Source organism: Pleurodeles waltl, chromosome 12, assembly GCF_031143425.1.
Source record: "Pleurodeles waltl isolate 20211129_DDA chromosome 12, aPleWal1.hap1.20221129, whole genome shotgun sequence".
NCBI lineage: Eukaryota > Metazoa > Chordata > Amphibia > Caudata > Salamandridae > Pleurodeles > Pleurodeles waltl.
This window is the reverse complement of record NC_090451.1, coordinates 55,477,388-55,499,925: the sequence shown is the minus strand read 5'-3', so window position 1 is coordinate 55,499,925 and position 22,538 is coordinate 55,477,388. Positions and strand designations below refer to the sequence as shown.

General features: G+C 47.4%; 1 protein-coding gene across 1 annotated transcript in view; it reads left to right on the top strand.

The window, feature by feature from the left end:
* Window positions 1-22,538, top strand: part of LOC138267043 (uncharacterized) — a 131,837-nt gene that overhangs the window by 39,498 nt on the left and 69,801 nt on the right. The window contains exons 3-4 of the mRNA XM_069215890.1: window positions 347-928; window positions 5,588-6,073. Of these exons, the coding sequence (XP_069071991.1) occupies window positions 347-928; window positions 5,588-5,818 (813 nt within the window). The 3' untranslated portion in view covers window positions 5,819-6,073. The remainder of the gene's footprint in view (window positions 1-346; window positions 929-5,587; window positions 6,074-22,538) is intronic.

Below are 22,538 nucleotides of genomic sequence, written 5' to 3'. Positions count from 1 at the left end.
CATTCTAGCAATATGCCAGGAACACCAGATGTCGCTACCCAGGGACCTCTGAACGATGTAAGGAATTCTGAAACAACCCCATTGGGACATCTTTCCCCGCTGAATGCCCCTCCTCCCGAAACTATCAGCCAGGAAGCGTTAAGAAGTCGACTGCGAGTTGGACCACGCTCGCAAGTTAATCGGTCTTAGACTACTTTAGCCCCTATATTTAAATTACCTGTTTTTAATGCACCACCAGTAGCCCTTAGCGAGGTGTTGCAAGAGCCCTTAGTTGTTATTCCAACCCCTAATTTACCAGTGATTAATATCCCCCTGATTGTTGTCCATATGTCATCGTTTTGGCCAGTGTTCTCTCGGTGCCCAATTCTTACCCAGAATCGACTCATTAACTTTACAACATTGGTTAGTTAACCATACAAATTTTGATGTGTGTGATTCTAGAAACATTCTGTGGGCCCGCCGTGTTGCCTGGGTTAGGCCTTCTGTTAAGCGCATTCCAGGCGATTGTATTATTGCTTACTTTAGGTATCCCTGTGATGAGCGGCCGGTGCTGCCCGACCAGTCCGTGAAGGCAGCATGTGCTGCCGCTGCCACGGGCAACCCGGAACTGGAGGGCGGAATAGCCAGTCACCCTGGAGTTCCGAGGTTAAAGCGGGCGGCGGACGAGGAGGAGAACGCCGAACAGGAAGAGAGACGGGCGGCGGACGAGGAGGAGAACGCCGAACAGGAAGAGAGACGGGCGGCGGACAAGGAGGAGAACCCGGAAGACGTCGGACTGTGGGAAGGAGAAGACGGACGGAAGAGAGGGCCGCTAGTGAAGAGCCAGGACACAAGCGAAGGCGAGGACGTGATCGGAACACTGACAGCGGCGCAGGAGGCGCACTGCAAAGACTCCGGCCACGCTTCAGGAGAAGCGTGGCACAGCCAGGTGCGTCCATAAACTAATTTAGGGGAAAACAGAGGAAAGGGGGGGTGGCAGGGAGGAGGAGCGGGACGAAGATAAGGAGGGGAGCGGGAAGGACATAAAGGGGAAATCAAGGGGGTGGGAGGTAGGAGAGAACATACGAGGGCAAGTCTAAAGAGATAAGAGACAACAGGAAAATAGAAAGGAGAATCAACAAACAGGAGAGAAAGGAAGCCACACAAATAGGGGCAGAAAGAGCGAGAGAGAGACCCAAGAGGCTAAAAGAGAGAGAGAAGGGAGAATCTAAAAGAAGGCCAAGAAAAGGAAAGAAAAGAGTACAACAGGAAAATGTAAAGAGAGAGAGAAAGACAACCCAGGAGCCATCAACGAATTGCAGATAATAATCAATTATACAACAGAAAACAGGGAAGCAATAGAGAAGAAGGAGAGGAAAACCCCTCAGACAAACGAGACAGGAGATAGGGAAGAATAGTAAACCAAAGAATGGGGAAAAAAGGAACTTACCGATACTTTATCTTGTTCTTTCCCACATGCGCCTCCTGAGAGCCCTGAAAGAGAAAGAAAAGGGAAGGAGACTTGACATCCAGCGGAGGATAGACAAAGAGTGAACAGTACAGCTGATGTAAATTATATGTCACACCAGAATCCACAGAATAAATAAAACTCACCTGAACTCATATCCCACTGCCTTTGTGTCGTCACTGACGTACTCGGTGACAAGTGGTGTCAGAAGTGGGATTTTGTCATATGAAAGACCCAACACCATGGAGGAGAAACCCACACTGGCAGATATGATAGCCCAACTGGCCGAGGGTCAGCGCCACTTACAATTGGTCTGGGAACAACAACTCAAGGAAGCCAAAGAAGAGCGAGAAGCACTGCAAACAGCGCTGAAAAGCCAGGCCACCATCATGGCCAACAACCAATTGGTCCATGAGACTGCCTTGGGAAAACTGACCGACACCATTGCGCACACCAAAGTACATACCAACGTGCCTAGCACTGTTCTTCAGAAGTACCAAGAACAGGAGGACCCCGATTTGTTTTTTACGAATTGTGAGAGAGTAACAAGTACTGCCAATTGGCCTGAGGATAAATGGGGACAATACATAGCACCCTTACTAACTGGGCAACTGCAAGCTGCCTATCAAGCGGTAAATCCTGGAGGAATTACTCCCTACACTGAAATAAAGAAGGCAATCCTAGAGCGTATAGGATTGGATAAAGAAAGTTATGGGCTAAGTTTAGACAGACGAAGTGGATACACCAGGAGAATCCACGTACTTTGTACTACCGGGTACACCATGCTGGGGGAAAATGGTTGCACCCCACAAAGACCTCTAAAGAGGAGATGTTCGATGCTATCATACTCGAACAGTACTTGGAAGCCCTCCCTCCCAGCACCCGGAATTGGGTCAGACAACACCCTGGTTTAACCAATAACACAGCAATAGACCTTGCTTGTGCCTACCATCAAGCCCCGGATTTCCGCAGTGTCTCCTCTAAACCAACGACCACCACCAACACACGTGCAGGGACAGTGAAACCCATACATCCACGACCCATGACTTTGCATGGCTCAGACCTGGCAATCCCTACCTCTTCCTCTGCTCCAAGCCATCCTACAACTGGACCCCAGTGTTTCCACTGTTCAGAATGGGGACACATTGCTCGTAACTGTCCCTTAAAGAAAGAAACGGAGGAACCCATTGGAGATCGGAATGATGAAGGGTCGAATATTATGGTCGGGCAATTAGAGAGCTAAATATGTCCTAACTGTCTATCTTAATGGCATAGAAAGGAAAGCTCTAGTAGATTCAGGGTGTAGCCAAAGTGTAGTTAGACAGGACCTGGTGAAACCCGAACAATGGACTCCTCAGACTCAAGTCCTGAACACATGCGTCCATGGAGAGCAACGGCTGTATTCGGTGGCCATGGACCTTCTCAATTGGAGAGGGACCGAGGAAACAATTGCTGTGGGGATGATCTCAAACCTGGGGGAGGATCTAATCCTCGGTACTGACTACGTGAACTTCACCCCTCTCTTAGAAAAGGCCTGCCAAGAAAATATAGCCAACGTCTGGTGGGACGAAGCACCCTTTGGGACAACCGAGATAGACGCAAGACCTTTGAGAAAGAAACTTAGCCGAAAAGAAAAGAGGGAACAACGACAAAAATACCTAAACCCCCTTACTCCTGAAACCTCTGAACCCGTACCACAGACCGCCACAGTCCTAACAATCGCAGGGAGTTTTAGACAGACACAACGAGAAGATCCCACCCTGAAAAACGCCTGGCAGCAGGCCCTCCATCCGGACGGACGATCAGTAGGTCCTACCTTCACAATAGAAAGTAACTTGTTGTACAGATGTACACCCAACACAGCAGGAAGAGTCTCGCAATTAGTAATACCCCAAACACACAGACAACAGGTCCTACATTTAGCACATGGAGATAATGGGGAGGGACACATGGGAAGAGAAAAGACTGAGGCAGCGATATTACGGTGTTTTTATTGGCCGGGGGTATATGGGGATATTAGGAAACACTGTTAAGAATGCCCAAAGTGTCAACTAATTAATCCATCCCCTCATGGGCCGGCCCCTCTACAACCCCTCCCAATTATTGAAACCCCTTTTTCTCGGGTCGGACTAGATATTGTAGGACCCCTAACCCCGTCAGTCAAAGGACGCCAGTACCTCCCAGTCTTGGTCAACTACGCGACCCGGTATCCCTAGGCTATACCTATCTCCAGTATGCATACTAAAACCATATCACAGGCAATGGTCGAGTTTTTCTCCTGTGTAGGTTTTCCAAAGGAGATACTGACAGACCAGGGAACTCCATTTATGTCACGGCTTATGGCCGAAATATGCCACTCATTAGGGGTCAAACAGATAAGGACCTCAGTATATCATCCTCAGACGGTTTAGTGGAATGGAATAATAAGACTATCAAAACACTACTCTGAAAAATCATTTCTGAAGCAGGCAAAGACTGGGAAAAGAAGCTACCGTTGGTTCTTTATGCCATACGCACGCATGTCCAGGCATCCACAGGACATAGCCCTTTTGAGTTGCTGTTTGGGAGACAACCCCGTACGCTTTTAGAAATGTTGGCAGAACAGTGGGAAGAATCGGAGGAAGAGGTCAAAGATATCCTTACTTACACCAGAGAGTTGAGGGAAAACCTACATACGGTATGAGAGGAAACCCACACTGCTTTGAGAGAGGCCCAACACAAACAGAAAAGATTATGGGGGTCATTCTGACCCTGGCGGTCTATGACCGCCAGGGTCGCAGATGACGGAAGCACCGCCAACAGGCTGGCGGTGCTTCAAAGCCCATTCCAACCGCGGCGGTAAAGCCGCGGTCGGAAAACCGGGTCTGGCGGTTTCCCGCCGGATTTCCCCCGGCTGGGCTAATCCTCCATGGCGGCGCTGCTTGGATTCCGACCCCCTTCCCGCCAGCCTGTTCCTGGCGGTTTTCACCGCCAGGAACAGGATGGCGGGAACGGTTGTCCTGGGGGCCCCTGCACTGCCCATGCCAGTGGCATGGGCAGTGCAGGGGCCCCCTAACAGGGCCCCAGCATGCTTTTCACTGTCTGCTTAGCAGACAGTGAAAAGCGCGACGGGTGCAACTGCACCCGTCGCACACCTGCAGCACCGCCGGCTCCATTCGGAGCCGGCTTCAGTGTTGCAAGCCGCCTTCCCGCTGGGCCGGCGGGCGCTAACAATGTTAGCGCCCGCCGGCCCAGCGGGAAGGTCGGAATGGCCCCAGCGGTCTTTCGACCGCGGAGCGGCCATATGGCGGTTCCCGCCTAGCGGGCGGCGACCGCCGCCCGCCAGAGTAGGAATGAGGCCCTATATGACTCCAAAAGCTTTTTCCGTAGTCTAAGGGTGGGAGAAAAAGCGTTGGTATTATTGCCCACTTGTGAAAACAAATTACTGGCCAGATGGCAAGGACCTTACGAAGTAATAGAACAGATCAATCGCCCCACCTATAAACTCGCAATACCCCCGGGTACCGTCCGGGAACAAATTTATCATATTAATCTTCTGAAAAAGTGGTGTGAGTCAACAGACGAACACCCAAATCTATACATAGCAAAGGAATCAGAAGAAGACATACCCCTCCACCCCCTCCCATCTAGTTTAAGGACTAACAGCCCTAACCCTCAGGTTAATACTGCCCTCTTTGAATCCAAACTTAACCAGCTTAAAACCCTTGTCAGTGATAATCTAGACGTATTTTCAAAAACTCCAGGACGAACTCCATTAGTCCAACACTCTTGTGTTTAAAACACTTCCTGACATCCGGACCGATCCTATGTTGTCCCGACTTCACCAAACCTTTTGTGGTACAGACCGATGCCTCCGATATGGGACTGGGGGCGGTGCTATCACAAGAAAAAGAGGATGGGGCCTTACATCCCATTGTCTACATTAGCCGTAAGCTCCTTCCTCGGGAGCAGCACTACCCCACCCTGGAAAAGGAATGTTTGGCAATCAAATGGGCAGTGGAATCCCTACGGTACTATTTGGAGGGACGAACTTTCATACTATTGACAGATTATGCTCCATTACCCTGGCTTGCCCAACACAAAGACACCAATGCCCGGGTGCTCTGGTGGTTTCTCTCACTCCAGCCTTTTTCTTTCCAGATTCGTCATTCCCCTGGTGCCAGCATGGCGAATGCCGATTACCTGTCTCGGTATCCAGGCTCGGAGCGCCTCTATCAGTCGCTCGCTAGGGGGAGTGTCTGTGAAGGGCCGGCGCTGCCTGACCCATCCGTGAAGGCAGCATGTGCTGCCGCTGCCACGGGCAACCCGGAACTGGAGGGCGGAATAGCCAGTCACCTTGGAGTTCCGAGGTTAAAGCGGGCGGTGGACTAGGAGGAGAATGCCGAACAGGAAGAGAGACAGGCACCGGACGAGGAGGAGAATGCTGAACAGGAAGAGAGACAGGTGCCGGACGAGGAGGAGAGCCCGGAAGACGTCGGACTGTGGGAAGGAGAAGACGGACGGAAGAGAGGGCCGCCAGTGAAGAGCCAGGACACGGGCGAGGACGTGTCTGGAACACTGACAGACGGGTAGGAGGCGCACCGCAAAGACTCTAGCCACGCTTCAGGAGAAGCGTGGCACAGCCAGGTGAGTCCATAAACTAATTTAGGGGAAAACAGGGGAAAGGGGCGGGTGGCAGGGAGGAGGAGCGGGACGAAGATAAGGAGGGGAGCGGGAAGGACATAAAGGGGAAATCAAGGGGGCGGGAAGTAGGAGAGAACATACGAGGGCAAGTCTAAAGAGATAAGAGACAACAGGAAAATAGAAAGGAGAATCAACAAACAGGAGAGAAAGGAAGCCACACAAATAGGGGCAGAGAGAGCGAGAGAGAGACCCAAGAGGCTAAAAGAGAGAGAGAAGCGAGAATCCAAAAGAAGGCCAAGAAAAGGAAAGAAAAGCGTACAACAGGAAAATGTAAAGAGAGAGAGAAAGACAACCCAGGAGCCATCAACGAATTGCAGATAATAATCAATTATACGACAGAAAACAGGGCAGCAATAGAGAAGAAGGAGAGGAAAACCCTTCAGACAACCGAGACAGGAGATAGGGAAGAATAGTAAAACAAAGAATAGGGAATAAAGGAAAGGAACTTACCAATACTTTATCTTGTTCTTTCCCACATGCGCCTCCTGAGAGCCCTGGAAGAGAGAGAAAAGGGAAGGAGACTTGACATCCAGCAGAGGACAGACAAAGAGTGAACAGTACAGCTGATGTTAATTATATGTCACACCAGAATCCACAGAATAAATAAAACTCACCTGAACTCATATCCCACTGCCTTCGTGTCGTCACTGACGTACTCGGTGACAATCCCCAAATAGCAGAAAAAAATATTTACTCCAGTATTGGAACTTTCATACATTCACATGCTTGAATCCTTTCCCATCGTCGGAGCCCCCGGTACATCAAAACAGCAATGTAGAAGCTACTGCAATGAAAAAGGGTCCAAAGGCTTTCACCTTAGTAGCCTATCTTTGTCTCTATGAGTAAAAAGGACCAAAGCAAGTCCCAGCCAATCAGGCTTCCCCTCCCTCTAGAACCCTCCTGTGAGAAGCTCCTTTCCCTCAGATTTTCTACCGCATGTCGTGCTAGGGAGTCTCCATTGAGCTCTGCTCAGTCAAATCTCCAGAGAAGTCTATCTCTACTGTTTTTTCTTCAAAGAAAGTGGATTTCTTCAGCAAGTAAGGTGTGATCTTTTTACTTAGCCAAAAGGAATTGTATTTTGTCAAAGTTCGACATGTCAGATAAGGAAAAGAAAAGTATTTTTAGGGCCTGCAAAACCTGTGGGAAGAAAAGACTTCACTTTGAAGACCCACGCAAAGACTGTATTTATTGCCTCTATCCTGACCATGTAGCCAAAGACTGCAAGATATGCAGAACCTTTTCTAACAAAACCCCCAATGACAGAGAGGGTAGGCTACTGATTTGGCTCCAGAAGTTGAAATCCAGATCAAACCCAGTGTCTGGTTCTGACAGTGAGGAGTCCTCCTCCTCATCAAGAAAGTTACAAAAAAGAGGCAGATCTCCTCAAGCTCACCATTCTGAGGATCCACCTAGAAAAGCTCATAAAAAGACCAAACAGGTGTCTCCTAAAGCTGGCAGTCCTTCCATTTCTCCACACAGAAGTTCTGTTTCATCCAAAAGACACTCTAAGGTAGGTTCTGTCTCCTCAGAACGCAGCAAAAGAGCTTTTTCTGAGCCTCCAACACCACCTCCCGTGGTAAAACATGTCTTTAAAAACCCATCTGGAAAATCTGCGACGACGACACCTCGACGACAGCATCATTGATGGCAGCGTCGAAAGGTGTGTTTACAGACTCGCCTACTGTCTCTACGGCTGGTTCCTCTTCAGTGATGTTCATATCGACGACGTCCTCGTCAACGGCGTTTGCAGTCACTTCATCGACGATCAGTATACCCATCACTTCTCCTCCGTCGACGATGCTGCCGGTGAGACTGTCGACGATGGTACTACCGTCGTCGGCCTCCTCGTCGATGAGACTTTCTCCGTCGTCAGTGCTGTCTCTGTCGGTGATCCCGTTGACGCTGCCGTCAACGATGACGATGCCGTCAACGATGCCGTTGACGATAGTTAAAATACATAAGAAGTCTGATTTACTCTTGCCACTGGTTACATCTCCAAGTAGGGTATCAGCGTTGGTACCTACACAGCTTTTGGAACAGGAAGATTCAGAGGACGAGGGCCCATTTGGGATCGCCCATAGCCCATCAGAATTACATGTGAAGTGCCAGGATCTAGAAGAGGACATACAGCATGATCCGCACTCATTTTATTCCCAACCACAGCAGTATCCCTATCAGGAGCAGATGGTTTCTTTGCTGGGATCACTCATAGCTGACTTACAACTGATGTTGGGTGACTATAGAAGGTGGTTTCCGCCAGCTGGCTCGGAAGTACAGCATCTTTCTATGCCACCCTCTGTGCCTCTTCCTTCTACTCCGCTTCATTCAGGGGTCCAGCCATTGCATGTACCAACACAAGATCTGTCTTCATCTGACGATGACAGAGAGGAAGGGGAATTGCCAGATGTCATAACAGAGTGGAATGATTATCAGATTCCTACCCCGTCCTCCCCTCCCCAGTTCCAGTGGATTCCCCTCCTGGTGACATTGGGGGTTTTCACAACTTGTTGGAAAGAGCTGAAAAGAGGTTTGAGCTGCCCATGCCCACGAAGCAGATGGACTATTTCCTGTATGATTTTAAATTTAAAGAGCCATTTCAAAAAAGTGTAAAGTCTATGCCAATTGTGGACTATATTTGGGATGAGGGCATCAAGGTAATGAAGAACCCGGCGACCGTCACCCCAGTTTTGCCTCGCCTTGACAGGAAATATAAGGCCCCGGAAGACTCTCCGGCCTGCCTCACGGGCCATCCCTAACCAGACTTAGTCATTGCCCAAGAGGCACAACGTAGATCCAGAAACCCTTCAGTGCCAATATCTACTCCACCGGACAAGGAGGGTAGAAGGCTTGATAATATTGGGAAGCATTTTTCTTTGATGGCTTTGCTTATGATAAGAGCTTCTAATTCTTTGGCTATCATAGGCAGATATGATAGACAGCTATGGGTGGACATTGCTCCTTACCTAGATCAGCTGCCAGAGGACTCTAAGTTGGAAGCCAAGAAAGTCTTTCAAGAGGGTGAGAGGTCTTCTGCTGAAGTTATAGACTGTGCGATGGATATCGCCACCACGGCTTTCTGGCAGATGGCAGGAGTTGCGGTTCTAAGAAGGCAAGGTTGGGTCCGGGTAACTTCATTTAGGCCTGAGGTTCAAAACAAAATTCTGGACCTTCCTTTTGATGGTGAAGCCCTATTCGGGAAGCACATTGATGATGCGCTTCAATCAATAAAAACTGATACAGCCAGGTCCCTTGGCATGCTGCAGTTTAAAAGACAGCCCTTTCGGGGAGCTAGAGGTCGGGGATATTCATCATATAGAGGAGGCTTCCAACAATATAGGTACCCCTCTGTCTCTGCAGCTTCTCAGTCCTTTCGTTCCCAGTTCCAGCAAAGACGGCCTCCGCAAGTGGCTTATTCGAGACCTTCGCAGAGAGAAAAAGCTGGAAGTCAAGCGAAGGACACAGGACGCAGACAATGTCTTTCTGGTGTCTGCGGCTGTGAACCTTCCCTTGGATACAAAACTAGGGGGAAGGATTTCTCTTTACTTTCACAATTGGCAAAAGATAACATCAGACCAATGGGTCTTAAATCTCATTCAATTTGGCCATACTTTGGAATTCTTACAGTACTCTCCTACAAGACCTCCCTCCCTCGAAGGGTAAAGCACTTGCACTTACTCAAGCAGGAAGTCTAGTCGATGCTCCTCAAGGGAGCTATAGAGAGAGTTCCACATCAGGACAAAAGAAAGGGATTCTACTCCCAGTTCTTCCTGGTTCGAAAGAAGTGGAAGAGTTGGTGCCCAATCCTAGACCTCAGGGATCTCAATACTTATCTCAAGAAACAATCATTCTCTCGTAGGGGATTTCCATGTATAGTCATAAGCACTGAATAGTTCCGCGCGCCTGCGGGGACCCCGGAGCACTGTTGTGTAGTATATTCTTAAGTGCAATCATCAGCTCCTTGACAAAAAAGGTCTGTGAAAAACACTTAAGAATAACAATGTGCAGCCTATGTGAACAGCTACACAGGCCAAATTGTTAGAAGAAAAAACAGTTGTAGTGTAAATTTCACGTTTAAACCTCTATTTATTCTATAAATACATAAATAAATACATTCTCATATTTTATTTACACCTCTCATGAGAATAAAACAATGTAGGGCAGTGTAGCCCATAGGCTGCCATTATACAGAATGAAAATAGAGCTGTGCCTTTAAGAAAGTAAAGTCTTCCTGTTTCCCATCATGCACAGCAAAAGGCAGTTGCCTCAGTTCTTTTTTCCGGCTCCTGCTGACAGGACCCTGAAGCATTGAGCTCTACCTCACAAAAGCTTTTGTGACAGAAATTCATTGAAATATCTTCTGAATTTCATTTTCACTCGACGTTTTTACCTTTGAGTGATCATTTTCTACTGATTTCTGTTAAATTCTGACAGAATTTTGAGGTTTTTCTAGTTAGAAATGCCTTCACTTTTTGATAAATGTCCTTCTTGTGGAAGAAAGAAGGCTAAAACAGATCCACATAGGGTCTGTATAATTTGTCTTCCATCCAGCCACAGACCGGAGTCGTGTGACATTTGTAAAACCTTCTCTAGAAGAACCCTTCGTGATAGAGAGAAGATCCGACTTCAGGCGAGAGAGGACAGGAGAAAAAGTGGCCATTCCACTACAGAGCGAGGAGAAGGTCAGACTTCTACCAGGGCTCAACCTGTTTCCTCCATGACTCCTTCCAGACCTGCTGAAAAACGACATAGATCTCCGACGACGTCGAGAGCGTCGACGTCGAAGCAGGGAACGGCGCCAACATGTTCGCCGTCGAGGAGTGCTTCGCCGGCGAGAAAAAGACATCGTTCGCCGTCGACAGCTATTTCGCCGTCGAGGCGGCGAAGACACCCGACGTCGAGAGGATCTGGGTCGCCGTCGACACGGCGAACACAGTCCACGCCAAGGAGATCCGAGTCGGGCTCGCCGTCGACACAGCGAGGGAGATCGCCGTCGAGAGAGAGTGTTCGCCGTCGGAGGCGTTCACCGTCACTACACCGACGTCGAGGTTCGTCGTCGAGAGGTTCTCAGCGGCGAGACGAGTCGACGTCTAGAGGCACTCGCCGTCACCGCAGTTCGACGTTGAGGAGTGCTTCGACGTCGAGAAGACCATCTAAGAGGCCTAGAAGGGTTTATACAACCTCGGAATCCTCGGCCTCGCTTATCCTACTTCCAGCATCGCCACAGCTCTCGCAAAGGCAGTCGCCGTTACCACAGACGCCGGTAACACCTACGGCTCCTCTTCCGGCGCCTCCTCCAGAACCTGTTCCGAGGACTCCAACGCGATCTGCAGGGCGTTCTGGTTATTCCTCGAGGCGTACATCTACCTCTAGGCACCGTCGTCAGGAATCACATCATGGACATTCTTCATCGTCCACACGAGACTACTCTCCAACCTTATCGGACTCACCGTCCCCAAGAGTGTCTCCCATAGATGATGTCAACACATTTCAGGAGGTCTTAGTGAGAGGGGCAACCAAGCTGAATATCCCGCTAGCAGCTCCGGCCCCATCGACATCAGTGATCTTTGAGACCTTGCATCAAAGGACATCTTCACGACCTTTACTTCCACTGGTTCCGGGTCTTATTGAGCCAGCAATGGACATTTTTCTCACGCCGGCTACAACAAAGTCTGCTCCTTCCAGACTCATTAAAAAGTACCGTCCACCAGAGCAAGATCCTCTATTCTTGAGGTCGGACCCAGTACCAGACTCGGTAGTTATAGTGGCAGCGAAGAAATCGCATTCGACGTCACCGTCTTCCTCTGCTCCCCCAGACAAAGAGAGCAGAAAGATCGATGCTGCAGGAAGAAAAGTATGCTCGACGGCATCCATCACCATGAAAGCAGCCAGTGCCACTGCTTTATTAGGGAGATATGATCGATCCCTCTGGGACTCTATACTGCAGTTCGCGGAGCATCTCCCTAGGGACAAAAGGGAAGATTTCCTAGAGGTCGTGAGCGAGGGAGCTATGGTTTCTAACCAGATTATAAGTGCTGCGGCGGATTCTTCAACACTATCCGCACATAACTATGCTCATGGTATAGCGCTCAGGAGACATGCATGGCTGCGGCTTACATCGCTTAAACCCGAAGCACAGCAGAGAATACAGAACCTGCCTTTCTCAGGCTCCACTTTGTTCGGCTCTCATGCCGATGATGAGATGGCCAGAATGAAGTCGGAGCTGGATACCCTGAAAGCGGTAGGCATGGAGCGACCTAAAGAACAGCGAAAAGGATTCCGCCCATATCAAAGAAGACTGTTCACCCACAGGTATCAGGCTCCACATTGGACGTCTTCACGCCCTCAGCAACAGCAGCAGCAGCAGCATCAGAGGGGCTTCTCCAGAAGGTCGACAAGGGGTCGTTCAACACCTCAGACCCAGACACCTCGACAAGCTCCCACGTCTAAGCCCTGAATCTTTGCTTCCCCCTCCTCCGTTATCCACTCCGGTAGGGGGAAGTATCTCAAATCATCTGGACGAGTGGCAACGCATCACAACAGACGCCTGGGTATTGAATATTGTGAGACATGGTTACGCTCTCAGATTCACCAGTTCTCCACCATCTGTTCCACCCAAAACAGCCAACCACCATCTCGAAGCTCTGCAGTTAGAGGTCAATATCCTATTGCAAAAAAGAGCCATAGAACCCGTTCCCATCAGCCAACAAGGGAAGGGGATTTATTCGAGATATTTCCTTGTACCAAAAAAAGACAAACAAGAGTTTCGTCCCATCTTAGATCTGAGGACAGCAAACAAATGGATTCGCAAAGAAAAATTCAGGATGTTAGCCTTACACCAAATTTACCCACATCTACGTCAGGGCGACTGGCTATGTGCGATAGATCTTTGCGACGCTTACTTTCATATCCCAGTAACCAAGAAACATCGAAAATTCCTAAGGTTCACCGTCGGAAAACGCCATTACCAATTTGCAGTTCTACCTTTCGGCCTAAAATCAGCGCCAATAACTTTTTCCAAATGCATGGCGGTAGTAGCCGCCCACTTGAGGAAACAGCGAATATTCGTCTACCCCTATCTAGACGATTGGCTCATAAAGGCCTCCAGCTGTCTCGAGGCACAGCAGCATTTCGAATGGGCTCTACAACTGCTACAAAAACTTGGTCTTCAAGTCAATCTTCTGAAATCTACAGCAACTCCTGTTCAGAGGTTGCATTACTTAGGGGCCATTGTAGATACCAGGCTAGGAAAGGTGTTTCCTTCGGAGGAACGACGGTTATCGATTCTCCAAAAGTGCAAACAACTGCAGGAAAGACCTCAAGCCACTGCAAGAATAATAGCTTCTCTACTGGGCTCGATGGCGTCTTGTATCCATCTGGTTCCCAATGCTCGCCTCCATATGAGACCATTGCAGGAAAATCTAGAGGATCAGTGGTGTCAACTGAGGGACGATTGGGAGAACAAAGTCCTTCTTTCTCCTCACACCCTACAATCCCTCAAGTGGTGGTGTTTACCCAGCAATCTCTTGGTGGGGATTCCGTTCCAACAACGACCTCCATCTCAAACCATCGTAACAGATGCGTCACTGCTCGGATGGGGGGCGCACATGGAACATCTTCGAGTCCAAGGCGAGTGGTCACAGAGAGAGAGTCTCTATCACATCAACCTGCTGGAACTTCGCGCAGTCCACCTTGCGCTCAAAGCCTTCCTTCCCTCTCTGAGAACGGAAACTCTCCTTCTTCAGACAGACAACGTGGCCACTATGTACTACGTGAACAAACAAGGAGGCACCAGGTCCAGAATTTTATCCAGAGAGGCTCAGACAATCTGGCATTGGCTTCTAGCCAGGAACCTGTCGCTAGTGGCAACTCACCTGCCCGGCATCCAGAATGTTCAAGCGGATGCCCTCAGTCGGGTAATGAACGAGAACCACGAATGGGTACTACACGACGACGTCGTTCATTCCATTTTCGCACTCTGGGGTACCCCCTCTACAGACCTATTCGCAACCCCAGAAAACAAAAAATGCCAAAACTTCGCCTCCAGATATTACCATCCAGGGACACTGGGGAATGCCCTGTGGATAAGCTGGTCAGGAGCATTTCTTTACGCCTTTCCACCGCTTCCCCTGATTCCGGCGGTCCTCCAGAAGCTGTCCAATGCTCAGACCAAAATGATCCTAATTGCTCCGGAGTGGCCACGCCAGTGGTGGTTCCCAGACCTTCTTCACCGGTCACTCAAACCACACATCAGGCTACCATATCGTCCGGACCTTCTCACGAAGTTCAGAGGGCAGATATCTCATCCCAACCCCTCATCGTTGAGTTTGGCAGCATGGCTCCTGAGCTAGTGCAATATGGACACTTGAACCTACCTCAGGAATGTATGGAAATTCTGAAGGAAGCAAAACGCCCTTCCACACGATCAGCCTATGCAAGCAAGTGGAAGAGATTCTGCATTTGGTGTTTACACAACAACATTGACCCGGTTTCCTGTGGAGAACAATCTATCTTGCCATACTTGTTAAGTTTGGCAAAATCGGGCTTACAACTGTCGTCAATAAAAGTTCACTTGGCGGCGATAACGGCATACAGAAAGAGTCCTTCACAAACTTCCTTTTTTCGGATTCCGATTATTAAGGATTTCCTAGAAGGTTTAAAGAAGGTTTTTCCTCCCATTAGAAAGCCTTCTCCTCCATGGGAACTGAACGTTGTCTTATCACGTCTGATGCTGCCGCCATTCGAGCCGATACACAAGGCATCGCTGCAGCATCTCACATGGAAAGCTGCTTTTCTGGTGGCAATCACTTCAGCGCGTAGGGTCAGCGAAATCCAGGCCCTTTGCGCTCAGGAACCCTACACGGTTTTTCATTCTGCAAAAGTGGTAATGAGAACTCATCCAAAATTTCTACCTAAGGTAGTCTCCGACTTCCATGTGAACCAAACAATTTAATTACCGACTTTCTTTCAGAATCCAGCTACTCCTGCTGAGAGAACTCTGCACTCTCTGGATGTAAAGAGAGTATTGAAATTTTACTTGGACAGGACAAAAAGCTTACGAAAATCACAACAGCTTTTTATTAACTATGGCCCAATCAGAACAGGTTTGGGCACATCTAAACAATCTTTATCCAGGTGTATTGTTTCATGTATAATGTTATGTTATCAGTTAGCAAACAAATCCCTTGGTGGTAGGCCAAAAGCCCACTCTACCAGAGGGAAAGCAGCTACTGTAGCCTTGATGAGAAATGTCCCTTTGGCAGAAATATGCAAGGCTGCCACTTGGAGGTCGGTCCATACCTTTACTAAGCATTACTGCCTTGATACAGACGCTAGGGCAGATGCTCAGGTTGGACAGGCTTTGCTCAAGAATTTGTTTGCATGATTCATGTTTTTCTCAGTATTCTTATATCTACTCCACCGCGGTTATGGGGATGGGCTTGCTACTCTATTCAGTGCTTATGACTATACATGGAAATCCCCTACGAGAGAAGGAATGGTTTCTTACCTGTAACTCCAGTTCTCTCGTAGGGGTATTTCCATGATAGTCATAAGCAACCCTCCCTCCTCCCCGGTGGAGTTGACATAGAACATGAATATTATGGAGGTTGGTACTCCAACAAATGTTTTGTTTTTCTTCATGTCAGGTTAATAGCCTCCAAAAAAGAACTGAGGCAACTGCCTTTTGCTGTGCATGATGGGAAACAGGAAGACTTTACTTTCTTAAAGGCACAGCTCTATTTTCATTCTGTATAATGGCAGCCTATGGGCTACACTGCCCTACATTGTTTTATTCTCATGAGAGGTGTAAATAAAATATGAGAATGTATTTATTTATGTATTTATAGAATAAATAGAGGTTTAAACGTGAAATTTACACTACAACTGTTTTTTCTTCTAACAATTTGGCCTGTGTAGCTGTTCACATAGGCTGCACATTGTTATTCTTAAGTGTTTTTCACAGACCTTTTTTGTCAAGGAGCTGATGATTGCACTTAAGAATATACTACACAACAGTGCTCCGGGGTCCCCGCAGGCGCGCGGAACTATTCAGTGCTTATGACTATCATGGAAATACCCCTACGAGAGAACTGGAGTTACAGGTAAGAAACCATTCCTTCTATATGATCACCCTAACAGACTTCCTGTCCCTTCTCAACCCGGGAGATTACATGTCCACCCTCGATTTGCAGGACGCATAGTTCCATATCCCTATACACCCTTCTCACAGGAAATACCTCAGATTTGTAGTAGCCGGAGACCATTTCCAGTTCAAAGTGTTACCCTTCGGTCTAAAATCAGCCCCCAGAATCTTTACCAAATGCTTGGCTCCAGTAGCAGATTTCCTCAGAAGGCAGAACCATCAAGTCTTCCCATATCTGGACGATTGGCTGGTCAAGGCCAAGTCCAGGTCTCAGGCACTGAAGTCCACATGCGCCTGCATCAAGCTGTTCACGAGGCTAGGCTTAACAGTCAACCACCACAAGTCAGCCTTCCAGCCCTTAAGAAGGAGAACATTTCTAGGGGCGATATTGGACACTTCCATCAACAATGCAACTCCTACAGAGGAGAGACAGAGAAAGCTCATATCCCTCGCGAGGCGCTTACGAAAAAGAAAGTATGTTTCAGTTTGCCTCTTCAAGTTCCTGTTGGGAATGATGTCCTCCTGCATTCCACTGGTACCATTCTGTCGTCTCAGAATGAGGCCCCTACAGGAGCAGCTAGACTTTCAGTGGACGCAGTCCAGGGGATCTTTCGACGATGTCATCAGAATAACGAAGCCCATGATATCACCTCTGACTTGGTGGACTCAGGAGTCTCACTTATCGAGGGGACTTTCTTTTCTCCCCCATCAAGCGCCATCGGTAATTACTACAGATGCTTCTCTCGAGGGTTGGGGTGCCTTCCTCCAGCACCTATGAGTCAGGGGCAAATGGAGACCACATCAGAAGGTTTTTCACATCAATTACCTCGAATTGAAAGCGGTTTGATTAGCGCTTTGCGCTTTTCTTCGACTAATAAAAGGTTCATCAGTACTCATTCGGACGGACAACACTGCAACAATGCATTATACCAACAAACAGGGAGGAACCAGGTCTCTGCTCTTATCGAGAGAATCTCAGCGCATTTGGGAATGGTCTATCAGCCAGCAGATAAACCTTCGAGCGGAACATGTCCCAGGCGTACAGAACATCATAGCGGATTCTCTGAGCAGGTCTCGATCATCCAACCACGAATGAGAGCTGGATCAAGGAGTGTTGAATCAAGTCTTCTCCCTATGGGGAAAACCAAATCTGGATCTCTTTGCCACCCCGCAGAATGCAAAATGCAGATTCCTTGCAAGTTGGGATCACCATCGGGGCTCTTGGGGGAATGTGTTTTCCATGGCATGGTCAAGAATCTATGCTTACGCTTTTCCTCCCATTCCCCTAATACCGAGGGTTCTGGCAAAGATCAAGAACGAACGCTGCAAGCTTCTTCTGATTGCTCCGGCATGGCCTCACCAGTTTTGGTATACAGAGCTCCTTCTCCTCTCACAGAACCACAGCATCCCTCTACCAGTGATGCCATCCCTGCTAACAATGAGCAAGGGCCAAATTCTCCACCTGGATCCGGCTTCACTTCTCTTGACAGCCTGGCTCCTGAACACCATGAGTTTGCGCATCTAGATATACCTTTGGATTGTAGAATTATCCTCGCCAGGGCTGCAGCTGAGAGTACCAGCAAATGTTATCATCTGAAGTGAAGGAGGTTTTGCTCATGGTGTACACAAGTTCAGGTGCAGCCTTTCTATTAATCGCCAGAACAAATTCTGCCTTATCTTCTCCTTCTGGCCAGATCGGGTTTGGCTATTTCCTCGATTAAAGTCCACTTAGCAGTGATTTCCCGCTATAGGCGTGCAGATAACATGCCCCCTTTGTGGTCCGCAAGGGTCATAAAGCTGTTTCTTAAGGGACTGTTCAGGTCTTTCCCTCCAGTCAGGCCTCCTCCTCCATCGTGGCAGCTTAATTTGGTCTTGTCTCAATTAATTAAACCACCGTTTGAGCCAATTCTCAAGGCAGATTTAAAATTTCTATCCTGGAAGGTCTCTCTACTTCTCTCTCTTACTTCAGCCAGAAGAGTGAGCGAGATTCAAGCATTCACTATCCAAGACCCTTTCTTGCAGTTCAAGAGAGACAGGGTCCTTTTACAGACAAACCCAGAATTTATACCTAAAGTCCCTTCTGATTTCCATATTAACCAGCCAGTGGTACTGAATTCATATTTCCCAAATCCATTGACGCCAGCAGAGCAAGCTCTGCATTCATTGGACGTTCAGAGGTGCCTAACTTTTTCTCTCGATGGAACTAAGCAATTTAGACAATCGAACCAACCTTTTGTGGCATTAAGTGCTCTGCGTAAAGGCCGAGCGTTGTCCAAGCAGGGGATTGCAAGGTGGATAGCCTCTGCGATTAACTATTGTCATACAGCAGCAGGAAAACCTTTACAGAATCCAGCGCGTGCACATTCAACAGGGAAAATGGCTGCATCCACTGCGCTTTTTGCAGGAGTGTCCATCCAGGACATCCGCAGGGCAGCCACTTGGAAGTCAACGCATACATTTGTGAAACATTACTGTTTAGAAGAAACTCAGCAGGGTGTTGTGGCGGTAGGACAAGCGGTTTTACGACATCTATTCCAGTAATGGTGAGCTGTTGTATTCCTTTATTCCTTTTTTCCCCGCCAGCCCAGTATACTTTGCACACATTTTATAGCATTGTTTCTTCCTTTGAGGTTGTGATATTTCTTAATTTTCTGGTAAAGGTGCTGTTCTTTTATCATGTTTATTGTTTATCTAGTGTTGTATCTCTCTTGCATGATCTTTTTTCTTCTGTGATTCTGGTTATATATGTATGTTCTATGACAATAGGTATATATATATATATATATATGTACATGTATATGTATGGATATATACTATACAATGTGCTTCATTACTGCTTGCTATTCTGATTCAAGTATGTGAATCTATGAAAGTTCCAATACTAGAGTAAGAAAATGAGTTACTTACCTGTAACTGTAGTTCTCCAGTATTGGAATATTTCATAGATTCACGTGCGACCCTCCCTCCTCCCCTGGGAAGCTCACCGTTACCTGTCTTGTTCAGATACTCTGGCACTCGTGCTTGGGAAAATCTGAGGGAATGGAGCTTCTCACAGGAGCGTTCTAGAGGGAGGGGAAGCCTGATTGGCTGGGACTTGCGTTGGTCCTTTTTACTCATAGAGACAAAGATAGGCTACTAAAGTGAAAGCCTTTGGGCCTTTTTTCATTGCAGTAGCTTCTATATTGCTGCGTTGATGTACCGGGGGCTCCCATCTCGACGACAGGGAAGGATTCAAGCATGTGAATCTATGAAAGATTCCAATACTGGACAACTACAGTTACAGGTAAGTAACTCATTTTCTTCCCAGGCTTTCCAGACCTCCGGTAGATCGGGTGGTATTAGAATGTTACCTCTTGGCTTTTTCTATAGACCATATATTGCTCAACAGTGCATGACCCCACCTTCGGCCCCCTTAGCACAGTTCATCTCAGGGGTATTCCGTGCTGCATGTAAAAACTGCTTTGAACCATTGGCAGACCGCAATGAGCTGGATTGACAGTGCAGGGGCCCTCAGAAGACCTCTCTAGGGACAGGGAACCGAATGGGGGCCTCCTCTCTAGTTATGCTATTTATTGCAATGCAGTTCCACACTACATTGCGCCTGCTTTTGATCAGGAAACTCTTAGTATTTCTTCGCCATTGCATAACACCTTTTATAGGGGAAGGGCTAGAGTAATAGAGGAGTGTAGTAATAGCTGTAATGAGGATAGGCAGTTTTCTTTCCTAAGTTGAAATGTGGTAGGACTAAGAAATAAAATCTTCAATCCAGAATGGCTCTCTTTTATCGACAATTATGATTTTATTGCATTCCAAGAAACCTGGGATACTACTTCAGTAGCCTGTAATGGTTTTTCTTGCTATTCCTGCCCAGCTGTTGCCCCCCAATCCGGGATAGCTAGTGGAGGTCTTGCAATTTGGGTTAAGTTTAACATCAGAACAATTGTCGCAGTTATAGGTATGGGCAGCTGTGTATATCAGGCCTTATTTATTGGAGATTGTAAGTGTTCTTTTAGTTTGTATTTAGTACATTTTTATAATAATATTTTTTCTAATACTTACAGTAATCCGTTTGAGCAGCTATTTAGTTTTATTGCTGGTCCAAAGTCTTATGGTAAGAGTACCATCCAGCATACAAGAATTTAAATTTGTGGGGATTTCAATGCGAAAATGGGCATTGACACTTTGGAATTTGGAACAAAGAGCATGGCCGTTGAAGTAGCCCCGTGTGATCTGAGGGGACTGTATTTGAGGGACCTAGTGGCACAGTGGGACCTGGTAAATTTAGTTTTTTCTTTTCAGGGTCTCTGCCCAGATAAGCCAACATATAGAGGAGTGGGCCTTTGCTCAACCATTGATTATATATTTGCTTTAAAAAATTGTCTGCAGTGGTGTATAAACAGCGTAGTGATCGAAACTCAATGGAGTGACCATTTTGCCATTCGCCTTGATGTAGCTCTCTTCCTGGGTAGGGACAATAGACTAACAGCGTGTGATGGAATTAGTAAACATACCAATGATGGTTTAAGGGTAGTGTGGCATCTAAAAGATCCCATAGCAACTTTAAACAGCCTTATTAAAGATAATCTTCTGATGTTTCTGGGCTGTCTCAAGGAAGGACCTGGAGAAGAGTTCTCTCTGTGCTACCAGCAATTGTGTGAAGCTGTTAAGAATACTTTATTAAAATTCCTTAAATCTAAGATAAATCGCCCCATTGGTTTGATGCAAAGTGTTCTGTGGCTAATCGCCATCTGAGAAAGGCGTAGGAGGGGATTCCTAGGGACAAAAAATCAGTACAGGAGGACAGAAGCTCATACAAAGCTGCCATTAAATAAAGGAAGCACTCTTTTTTTAGAAAGCACTGGGAATTGCTAGAATTAGCTGCTGCCCAAAACAGTAGTAAGCTATTTTGGAGGATAGTTAATAGGCTCTTTCAAAGGGATGCACTCCATGTAAACAGAATAAGCACCGGTATCTCCGCCAGGAATGGGTAATACACTTTATAGGTGTTTACCATCAGAAAGTAGACAGAGAGTGCGAGAATGTTTTGCAACAGGCACTCGCTTCTGTGAGTCCACTGCAAGTTACTGTTCAGGAGGTCAAGATGGCCATTGCAGCTAGTGCTGGTGGGAAAGCGCCAGGCCCCGGTTGGATTCCCATGGATCTATTCAGATGTCACCAGGATCTATTGGGGACCCCTACTTACAAATGTATTTAATAATTCCTTATGTGACAGGATACCTGAGTCTTGGTCCCTGTAGGAAGTTGGCTCTGTATGCACTATTTCAAAGTAAGAAATAGCATGCACAGAGTCCAAGGGTTCCCCTTAGAGGTAAGATAGTGGCAAAAAGAGATAATTCTAATGCTCTATTTTGTGGTAGTGTGGTCGAGCAGTAGGCTTATCAGAGGGTAGTGTTAAGCATTTGTTGTACACACACAGGCAATAAATGGGGAACACACTCTCAAAGACAATTCCAGGCCAATAGGTTTTTATATAGAAAAATATATTTTCTTAGTTTATTTTAAGAACCACAGGTTCAAGATTTACAAACAATACTTTAAATGAAAGGTATTTCACTTAGGAACTTTAGGAACTTTGAATTAGCAAAATAGCATATACAGTTTTCACACAAATGGCAATAAGCTATTTTAAAACTGGACACTGTGCAATTTTCAACAGTTCCTGGGGGAGGTAAGTGTTTGTTAGTTTTGCAGGTAAGTAAACCACCTACAGGGTTCAAAGTTGGGTGCAAGGTAGCCCACCGTTGGGGGTTCAGGGCAACCCCAAAGTTACCACACCAGCAGCTCAGGGCCGGTCAGGTGCAGAGGTCAAAGTGGTGCCCAAAACGCATAGGCTTCAATGGAGAAGGGGGTGCCCTGGTTCCAGTCTGCCAGCAGGTAAGTACAGGGGAAACCAGTTTCTCTGTCACCATGGTGACACTGGCACCTGTATCCCTCAGGCCTTCTACACTTGTCCCATTAATTAAGAGCTGCTGACTGTATTTTTGCATATTAGGGGGCCAGGCAGCCAGTGTGGCTAAATCCACCCCACCCTCAGAGACTAATGTAGCTTCAGTGTGAACCCTGATTTGCTCTGGGCACACTGTTGATCCCACTTGGAGACTGGCCATTCCAGTGTTAGCTGGAGTAGAGTTAGAAGTGGAACCTTTCTTGGGACAGGCCTTGTCTCCAGTTTGGTGTCCTTGCTGATTACAGCTACGATACCAGGCCTTTTTGGTATCAAAGTTTTTACACTTGTACCCAAAATTG